Here is a 10,125-nt window from a genome sequence, read left to right on the forward strand (position 1 = left end):
CCATTTCAATGGTTGATCAGGAACTCGGGAATCTCCCACACCTGTGTCCAGCTCTTCTCTGTCCGATGCAAGGCCACCTGTTAAATAATACAATCTACCATGAACATCATTCCTTTTCTCTTATAACAGATAGATAACGTGGTGGAAAAGGAATAGATGAGTTCTTGTGCATGCAAGCTGTACAGGATCTTAGCTGCCAAGTGCCAAACTGAGCTGTTCTGCTCCAGCCTGATGTGCGTGTGTGTGTGTGTGTGTGTGTGTGTGTGTGTGTGTGTGTGTGTGTGTGTGACTGGTAGAGTGTACAGGGTTTAATGTTTAAACTGCAAGTTCTTTTTCAGCTCCCCGTGATAAGGCCCCTGAGTCACCTGAAGAGGCAGCTGGGGCCTGTTAGGGAGAGGCCATTTTCACACTGCCCACTGCCAGTCAGATAGCAGTCTGAGGGTCCTGTTCGGCCGCAACAGTAAGGTAAAGTACATAATCCTATTTATTTATTAAATCTGAGCCACTTTGTTGCTGCTATTAACTCACTGCAGGAGAAAGGAGGCTTGTTTCTTTTCGTAAAACCAAGAGTGCTGATTTTTAAGCATGTGCGCTGTGGATTTTTTCCTCTGTTTGTTCCTGGCCGTTCTTACAGACTTCGGTAAAAGCTCTCGTTTCTTCCGCATTAAGCAGGAATGTAAACCGGGAAGAGAAAAAAAGGTTTTGCAGTTCTTGTAATAGGTTCCACTGTAAATAGAAGTAAGAATTAATAGAAATATTTCTTATCTGGGTAACTGGGTAACAGCACACTTGCCATGTTGTTAGTGTTGATTCCTAGCATTTTGAGCCAGACTGGCTCTCAGCTCGTCAAACCTTTGTCGCTGCGGTATCTGTGAAGAATTCGTTGTTTTGTAATTTCTGGGTGGCTTTGATACAGCTTTACTTTTACATCCAGAATTTGAGCAGAACTACATAAAAATAAATAAAACAATAATATATAGTAAAATAATAAAACCAATATTAATATCAATTCACAGCGGTAACCAGCTGATTCTCAGCTCTAAGGCTCTGGGTTTAATTCTATACCCGGGTTCTATCTGTATGAAGTTTGTATGTTCTCCCTGTGCTCATGTAAGTTTCCGCTAAATGTCCAAAAATAAACAGTATAGGTAGGTTAATTGACTTCGGTGAAAACTGTCCTGAGTTGTGAGTGTGTGCATGTTTACATCTGTATGGAGCATCATCCTGTCCAGGGAGTATCCTGCCTTGCACCCACTGCTTGCTGGGATAGGCTCCAGTTCCCCCAGCAACCCTGAATTGGTTAGAAAATGGATGGTGGATTAATAATAATGGGTGTCTCATATACTGTAGTTCGCCTACTTCTTGTCTTCCTTATAAAATCATGTTGGACTTTTAAAATATTGACATGTTTTATTGAGAGCTATTTTTTGCCATGAACTGATGGTTGTAAAGTGTAAAATTGCAAAATACAAGTAAACATATTCAAATAATATTCCTCATGTTGTTTTTCAGTGTGGGCCCAAGAGCTAAAGACAGAGACATTGTTTCTGCGAACTGAATTAGGATGATCTACAAATACCTTCAAAGATCTCTTTATCATGGGTTCCTCACCGCTCTGTAAATTGCTAGATGTATGACTTTCTGCTTCATTCTTTGAGGGGAACACAATCATATTATGACCTCTGTAGACGGATTGTATTATTCCAAGAGCAGGACTGAGAATAGAAGACCACTGGTTGACGTTCTTGGAGATCTAGATGAAACTCTTCCTCTGCAAAGACAGATTCTGCCCAGCAGACTGTCAGAACATTCTTCACAGAGGGTCCAGGACGATGATGAGTTTGATGACTCCAGTGAGGGCCCCCCTCTCCCCAGTACTCCACCAGTCGGGGAGGTAGCCAACCCAGGGGATCAGGAAGAAAAGAAGCCCCTAAAGAAGAGAAATCTCATCCCCAAATCATGGGGCAACTTCTTCAAGAAATGGAAGAAGGGTGACAGACCTGATCAGGATTCGCTGGAGGAGAACTTCCTCCCTGATGGAACACGAGTCAGCCCACCCCTGAGCCCCCTCCTAAGCCGGAGGTACGGAGAGCCAGAGGACTCTTTGAGATCGAGCGGGAGCTCACACAAGCCCCCCTTCACGGACAGCAGCACGGCATACTCCAGCCCGCCCTTCCAAGATCCTTCCGAAGCGTCGGACCGAGCGAGCATCCACCCTGCGGAGTACTACGCCGAGAAGCTCGAGGTGTACCAGAAGAAGTACTCCTACATGAAGTCTTGGCCTGGCTTGCTAAGGCTGCTCGCTGGCCTCCAGCTCCTCTTCGGGGGGATGGTGTTCGCCTGTGTGTGTGCCTACATCCAGAAAGACAACGAGTGGTACAACCTTTACAGCTATCAGCGCCCCAGCTTTGGATTCGGGGGTATATACAGTGGGGGAACAAGTTACTATTATAATGGACCCATGACCCCATTTGTTCTGGCAGTGGCTGGTCTGGCCTGGATCATGACGGTCATCCTGCTGGTCCTGGGGCTGACCATGTACTACCGGACCATTCTCCTGGATTCTCACTGGTGGCCGCTGACCGAGTCTTTCATCAACGTCGCCATGTTCCTTCTGTACATGGCGGCGGGAATCGTGTACGTCAATGACCTGAACCGAGGAGGGCTGTGCTACATGACTATCGGCATCAACCCCATGATGTCCAGTCTGTGCCGGGTGGAAGGAGGCCAGATGGCTGCCACTGCCTTCATCTTCATCAACATGCTGATGTACCTCGTCGCCTTCCTGGTCTGCCTCAAGATGTGGCGCCATGAAGTTACCCGGAGGGAGAGGGAGGCCTCAGAAAGGCAGGTGGGTGGTGCTCGGGGATTCCCCATCTTCTCTGGCCATTACTGATGTGCTTCAAAAGCTTCCTATCTTGTACTGAATTAATTTGGACAATGGTTGGGGCAAAGGAAGTAAACATCATTTTCTTTCATCAGCATAAACCAGAAGACCTTAACAAAAAACAAAACAAAAGGCCTTTGCCTTAATGTCCATGCAGTGTTATAAAATGTCAGTCTTAGATTTGTGCTCATGGCTTGCCAAGGTTTTCAGGCACACTTACTTTAGAGTCGTGCTCTCAAATTTAGGCCTTTTCTCCAAAAGTAAGGGTACTATAGCTACTTTTAACAAAAGGGCTCACAACAAAAGTTCCATTGGCAAAGATTTCAAGGCAAAAAATAAACAGAGGGCGGCACTATGACGCAGTGGTTAGCGTTGCTGCCTTATAGCTGGGCTTAGCTCTGGGTTCAGTCCTTGGGTGCTTTCTGCATGGAGTTTGTTTGTTCTCCTCACGTTTATGTGGGTTTCCTCCAGCTGCTCCAGTTCCCTCCTACAGTCCCAAAACATACTGGTAGGTTAATTATCTTCTGTAAAACTGGCCCTGGTGGGTCTGCCCTGAGGTGGTCTGGTGTCCCACACATGGTTTATCCTGCGTTGTACCCAAAGCCTCCTGGGATAGGCTCTGGGCCACCATGACCCTGAATTGGATAAAGCTGTTATTGAAAGTGATATGATGAAAAATAAACAGTTACTGTTGTCAGCTGCCTTCACGACATTCAAACAAGTCCTTGTTTGCAAACCAGTGACTGGTGCAGCTATGCTTGTAGTTTCACTGGGGTCCTATAGAGCATAAGATTAAACTATTCCAACCCTAATAGGCACTGTAAACAGTTTTTATCTTCAGGTAAGTAAATTACCTTAGAATTTGCATTTTAAGTTCAGTATAATTTGTTTAGCTGAAGACCATGTTGTATTCTAATTCTTTAGTCAAGATGGCATAGGAGTGAGAAGACAAATAGAGAAAAGTGTTACTAACAGACTGCAGGCTGTGGAACATTGCACATGGTGTTGTGAATCAGAGGATGGGTTTTATTCTACTGCTACTGTAAATTAAACATTTTTTCGCCCTCAAGATTCATTATTAAAAAAAGGTCAAGGTCATGCCAGAAGGGAATGTTGACATTAAGAACCAATGTTTTATGGTTACATATACAATTAAGCATTCAAATTTCAGCGATTCTTAAACAACTCACTTCTCTGAGAGGTGAGATCAATTTTACTCTTTTTTTACAATTTTACTGCTCTGTCGTCACAGCACTGCCAGTATTTCAGTCGCTATTTTTCTTTTACCAAGTCCTATGTTTCCCTCCTTGTAGTCCAGAGTCCTGTCCTCTTGTGGAAAGCAATAAATTGTCCAACCAAGAAGGGAGGAAAAAGTTATTATTGAAACAAACAAAAAATGGCTCCAACGAATACACCAGGGACTTAAAATAATGAAGTCCAGATATCCAGAAGCAGAAACAGATACTTGACAGAGCAGTGGGTGACAGTCAGGGAATCCTGTGTTCACAATTACATGGCAGAGCAGCACAGAGGAAACATTGAGGTGTGTAAATAAAAGAGCTGGCATGGAAGACTTCATATCGACATAGGCTATTACCGCATAGCAGTGGAACATATCCGACTGCTTCTCCTGCAGCAAACACCTGGCATTGGAGAGTCTAGAAATTAATTAGGATGTTAGACGAAAGTCGTTTTAAATGATCTGATACATCATGTCTTTGGCTTAACGTACTAGAAAAAAACAATCCTAATTTGTGGAAGGAGGCGCTCGGCGGATTCCAGGGCTTCTGTTATCACGTAGCAAAGTTTTTACCGTCAGCTGTTATTCACACGAGGAGTATCTTTGTTTAACGATGGCTTTTTTATACATTTATGTACCCATCCATCCAGTTTCTGACAACTTCATCCAATTCAAGGGCGCAGGGTTGCTGGAGCGTATCCCAGCAAGCAATGGGTGCAAGGCAGAACACTGCCCAAAGAGGAGGCCAGGCCGTGGCAGGGCGGGCACACAGACATGAACACACACGTACGCTCACACCAGTACATCGGGGCCGACTTTCCCAGAAGCCATTTTTCCCAGAACCCTCCAGTATGTCTTTAGACTGTGGGAGGAAACCCACACTGACACATAGAGTACAATCTCCTGACAGACAGCACCCCAGGTCTGTAATTGACCCCAGGGCCCCAGTGCTGCAAGGCAGCAATGCAGACCACTGCACTACCATGCCTCTCCTGTATTTTTATATATTATATATTATTGATGTACACAAAGTGGCAAGGGTGTCTTTGCCATGGAACTGCATTATTTGGCTTTTTTAGAATTTCCTGTGTTTGTTAAAATCAGACACATTATAACCACAGACATGCAAATTAATCTAAACTAATATATGTTTGTCTTACGTGGGTGTATGTGTATGTATATTGCTGGAATCGGGATCAGGCCGTTTAAAAGATGCAGCCTCTACTCTCTGTCCCCAGCTGTCCGCTTCTGCCAGCACAGTCACGACAAAAACCAAGAAGATCATGTTTGAGGATGAAGTGAACCATTCAATGAGGACCACCAAGAGGATTCAGTTCTCCGAGTCCGGAGATGATCCTGGCACCCTCAACAGGGCTATACCTTCAGGATATGTCCCCAAACCACGCATCATCCCTGATTACATCATGTGAGTGCAGAGTCTTCAGTCAGCCGAGGCCAGACTGGAGGAGTTAGATGCAGAGGTGCATTAGAAAAAATATATGGTTTGTCTTTAGAATTACATGCTGAAGGATCTACTTAACATGCTCTACATTTATCCCATTCTGTGTTATCAACATTGTACTGCAAGAACAGAATAATTTCATGTCTGTCACTCCTTCCTAACCTTTTTAGAATACCAGCTGTCTCATTGCCTCCCAGTGACCTCTGTGTCTATATCCTGTGTGTCTGTCCCAAAGGAAATACCCTGACATACGCACCTTTGAGGACAGAGAGCAGTACAAGGCTGTCTTTAATGACCAGTATCCAGAGTACAAGGAACTGCACAGTGAGATCCAGGCTACCATGAAGAAATTCAGGGAGCTGGACTCCATGATGGGGAAACTGCTGACCAATGATGACAACCCTGAGGTAAGAGACAGGGCAACACTTGCAGATAAGGGGAACCCTTTTCCAAAGCACATCAAGTGCAAGGAATTGAGGTCCATATTAAGTTTGCTGGACTCCTGTGCTGCAAAAGTGGCCAAGGTGCTCCCTCAGAGCACAAGTGGAGCACTGTGGTCAGCATAGGCAAAGATCTCTCCCAGGTTTTAAAGGGCATGTGTGTTGAGTTCATATCAGTCCCATGTTTCCACCATCACTCTCGACAGAACTCTGAGGGCAATCGCCTCAAGACTGAAACGTTTCCACTTCTCTGTTGGTTTCTGTCGACTTTAAGCCTCTGACATCGCCAAGAAAGTGGCTGGAACGGTTCCCGTGGTTTTGCTGTTGACGAGTTTGGACAACAAAGAATGTTGAAAATAGGAACTAAAAAACAAAAAATGCTGAATTTAATCATACTTAGCAAAGATAAGGAACCCGATGCAGTAAGATCTTCCAGCTGTTCAGTCCAGCCAAATTCTTTCAAGGCTGTTCTGTCCAGGAGTGAAACTGTGTGTTAATGAGGGATCATTCTAATTGCTTCACTGATTCTTTTCTGTCTGCTCTGCAGGTGCACCAGAGAATTCAAGGCGTGCTGGTAAAGTACAGGCTGAAGAAGAATGTAAGTTCTTCTCAAGGACACTGGTGTTTATTGCTTTGATCAGGTTTGGTCCAACAATGTGGGATGAGCTATCTGTATATTTAACTCTCTCCTGAAACAAGATTATAGCTAGTTTCCAATAATAATTATAATAATGGATCAATGTCTGCAAGAGAAACCATTTTTTATTCATCCCACATTGCTTTCTGCTGAAGTTAGTTTATTTCTAATGATCTCTAAACCTCTTCATGTTAAAAAGCAGCTACTTTAGTAGCCAGATGGGATTGTTCTAAACATCTAGGCTTTCTGAAGTTGATGGTTGGCTACACACTATAATGTGGCAAGGGTTAGCATTGCTGTCTCACAGACAGGGCCTGGGGTTTAGTTCCAGACCTGGGGTGCTATCTGTGTGGAGTTTGTATATCCCCCCTGTGTTCCCTCCCACTGTCTAAAGACATACTGGTAAGTGAATTGTCTTCTGGGAAAATTGGCCCTGGTGTGAGTGTGTGCGTCTGTGTCTATCCTGTGATGGATTGGAGTCCCGTCCTGAGTGGATCCACCCTTGTGCCCATTGCTTGCTGGGATGGTTCCAGCACCCCCTCAACCCTGGACTGGATTAAGCAGTTAGAGAAGGGGTCACTGGAAGGGTAGCCTATAAAGCTGGATTGTGGCTTTTCAAGACCCGCTGCCAAAACAACATCTTGGGTGCAGCGAGATATTTTAAACTCTGTCCAGTGTAATCCCTCCACCTGTCCGTTGTCCATCTGCAGGACCCCACCTTCCTGGAGAAGCAGGAGCGCTGTAACTACCTGAAGGCAAAGCTGAGCCACATCAAGGGCAGGATCCAGGAGTTTGACCAGAAAACTGCAGGGGGCCGGATTTGTAATAAGTTTCTGATTAGTTCAGACTGAGAAAATCCTACCAGCCTCAAGACAGACATATACCAGTACACAGAGATCTAGGCTTAAAGAGAGGTCCCCACTGCTGTACAGAAGTGTTAGACACAGTACAGAGTTACAAATGATGTATTTTAGGATCTTCATCAAATCTTATTTAGCCATCTTCAGTTCACGTCGATAATCTCCAAAAACCTGATCAAAACAACATAAATTCAATATAAAGTGTTATAATAACCAATCCCATCACATTTACCAGTCAAACCTAATGTAATTGAGTGTTCCAATCATTAACATCCTGTATACACACTCATGAAGCTAAAAAAAAGCGAGTTTTTGTACAACAAAATACAAAACTGTCTGGATTGGCTGTTATTCTAAAAACAGAATGATCATATTTCAATAGAGATGCCATAGAGCATTGTTTCTGTGTTAAGAAGAAAAAACACTGAGAGAAAACAGTGGAACAGTGCAGGATATCTATAAACCTTTGTGCAGCACTGTGTCCATGTTAAAGCACATGGGATCTTTTTCAAGCCAGTTCCATATGTAATATGACACCTCTACAGCTTTTTTCAAGTATATGTCCAGGTACGATAAAGTGGAGATAGTTCTGCCCCCAACTGCTTTCTTTGATCTAATACATGATGATTGGTGTGGGGTGGTGTGCTACAGTCAAAATCCAATTTGTTCTACATGAGAATTAACAAGGAACAATATTTTAGGCTGTCAATCAAATTTGCCTGAGGTATAAGGTATTAGGCGGATGTTGTTACGTCTTTACTGGAGATACAGTTAAACACTTGTAATCACTGTTTTCACACATAATTACATTGATGTATATAGTTATTTTGGAGGGGGAAAGATGTCCATGATTTTGTCTGCTTACAGTTTGTCAAAGATGGTAATGAAACTGGCCACAATGAGCACCTTAAACTAAAGGAATGTGTACGATGTGCATTGTGGGCATGTCAATGCTTGTATGCACTTACACACAAATCACAGTCCTGTGCAAATATTTTATGTTCGTTGTAAGACACATACTGTATATTCTCCTGTTTCACTCCTCAGGGGCAATTATAATGGGCTGCTGAGCCCCAGGTTGAAACCGCTGCCCATGGTGGCTGACTTTGACTAAAAAGTAAAAATAGAAGTCGCTTCAGAGCTCTAGCTGCTTTGAAGACAACATAGCCTGAAAGCCTTTCCTTGTCCAGTATTTTATTAGTTAGGCGTAACAAGTTATGAACTTGTTTCTTCGATCTGCTTTCAGAAGTGGATCTTTAATGAGGGAGAATCAAGAGGCCCATATTCAGCCCTGTGAATGTTTTTTTTTAAGTTGGAATAAGAAAATAATCAGCTTGATCTTTCCTTGCTCCAGGGCTTTATCACAAGAAAGAAAAAGATGTGTATAATTTTGTGTTGAAGGGGATGTGTATAGTCCTGTCTGCCTCTCTGGTTTTTGAATACAGCGCTGTATAGATGAGACAGGGGAACACTAGAGCTGATATTCTCAGTTTTAGAAAGTGAGGCACTCCAAACAGCTCTCTATGGCCCTGATTCCTGTTGGTTTCACAAGTACATTTCAATCAGCAATTCACTGGGACATTTTACAATAACTAGTTATGTTTTTTTAGACATACACAATACACTTAAAATAATTAGAACAGCCCTCAAACACAGGAGGGGGCAATGTACAGGTATTTGGGGGCTTTCTAGATACTCTTTACAATTTCATTTAGTCAAAAGTGGAGCTCAATGTAGCTATTATTGAGCTGGTTGTATCATAGTTCTGGAATGGAAGGTATTGGAATCATTTTTAAAAGATAAAAGTATGTCAATATAAATGTTGACATTTTTAACAAAAGAACACTGTAAATATAATCTGGAACCTGAACTTGGAAAGATAGAATTCTACCCCTGAGCTTTGAGAGAGAGATTACGGTTTGTTCCCTTAATGCAAGAGGCCAGCCTCTACTCCAGATAAGAATCGATTTTAATGCTTTGTATGGCTTGTCGAAGTTCAAAAAATATTTTTTTATATGTATCTTTGTAACTGTATTTGTATATAATTAAATTCTTCATACTTGGAACGTGCGTGTTTTGTCCATCTTCCAAAAAAGTAATTAACATAATCGACTCACTGTGATGTAATACAGGGTTTAGTAAAACAAAGCAGGTTATGAAGAATTTCACTTGATCTGCGCTAATGTTGAACCCGGTTTCTCTAGTATTTTACTGGCTGGTTGTTTTCACACCTAATTTCTGTAGTTTTCTTTTAGCTTTCTCATGTCCACATATATTTTTCTTTTTAACACGGTTCCACTATTTATGTCCGAATGCAGTACGTTTAAATCACACATGTTCTTTTTTTTCCCCCTGATTATATTTTTATTAAAACGCCACCATTCCGTTATTGGGTGAAGAAAGGGGAAGGTGTGCCGCAAATGACTGCTTTCGTGTTCAAGAAAGTACAGTGACACACATTCCGCTTTTAAAACACAGGAGAGGGATATTCACGTTACTGCCAGCCATTTTATTTTTGTTTGCTTTTGACGTTGCTGTATGATAATTGTGAAAAAGGTTGGCCAATGAAAAATATCTCTCGTTATGCCCACCTGTACAG

At 42.7% G+C, this 10,125-nt stretch overlaps 1 protein-coding gene across 1 annotated transcript; it reads left to right on the forward strand.

Moving 5' to 3' along the window:
- Positions 1 to 317: 317 nt before the first annotated feature.
- On the forward strand, positions 318 to 9,592 carry marveld2l (MARVEL domain containing 2-like). The gene is made up of 6 exons (XM_088622121.1): positions 318 to 465; positions 1,513 to 2,851; positions 5,366 to 5,553; positions 5,825 to 5,996; positions 6,577 to 6,627; positions 7,377 to 9,592. Exons 2-6 carry the CDS (start codon positions 1,676 to 1,678, stop codon positions 7,515 to 7,517), a joined length of 1,728 nt encoding a protein of 575 aa, XP_088478247.1. The 5' UTR covers positions 318 to 465; positions 1,513 to 1,675; the 3' UTR covers positions 7,518 to 9,592.
- Positions 9,593 to 10,125: the final 533 nt, after the last annotated feature.

Source organism: Lepisosteus platostomus, chromosome 27 (genome assembly GCF_059453375.1).
Source record: "Lepisosteus platostomus isolate fLepPlt1 chromosome 27, fLepPlt1.hap1, whole genome shotgun sequence".
Taxonomy (NCBI): Eukaryota; Metazoa; Chordata; class Actinopteri; order Semionotiformes; family Lepisosteidae; genus Lepisosteus; species Lepisosteus platostomus.

What these genes read in the sequence shown, in the direction of transcription:
- marveld2l (XM_088622121.1), top strand. Translation starts at nt 1,676, where the DNA reads ATGACCTCTGTAGACGGATTGTATTATTCCAAGAGCAGGACTGAGAAT. An exon ending in GGGAGGCCTCAGAAAGGCAG is followed by an intron (nt 2,852 to 5,365) that starts GTGGGTGGTGCT and finishes CTCTGTCCCCAG; the next exon opens with CTGTCCGCTTCTGCCAGCAC. An exon ending in ATCATCCCTGATTACATCAT is followed by an intron (nt 5,554 to 5,824) that starts GTGAGTGCAGAG and finishes TCTGTCCCAAAG; the next exon opens with GAAATACCCTGACATACGCA.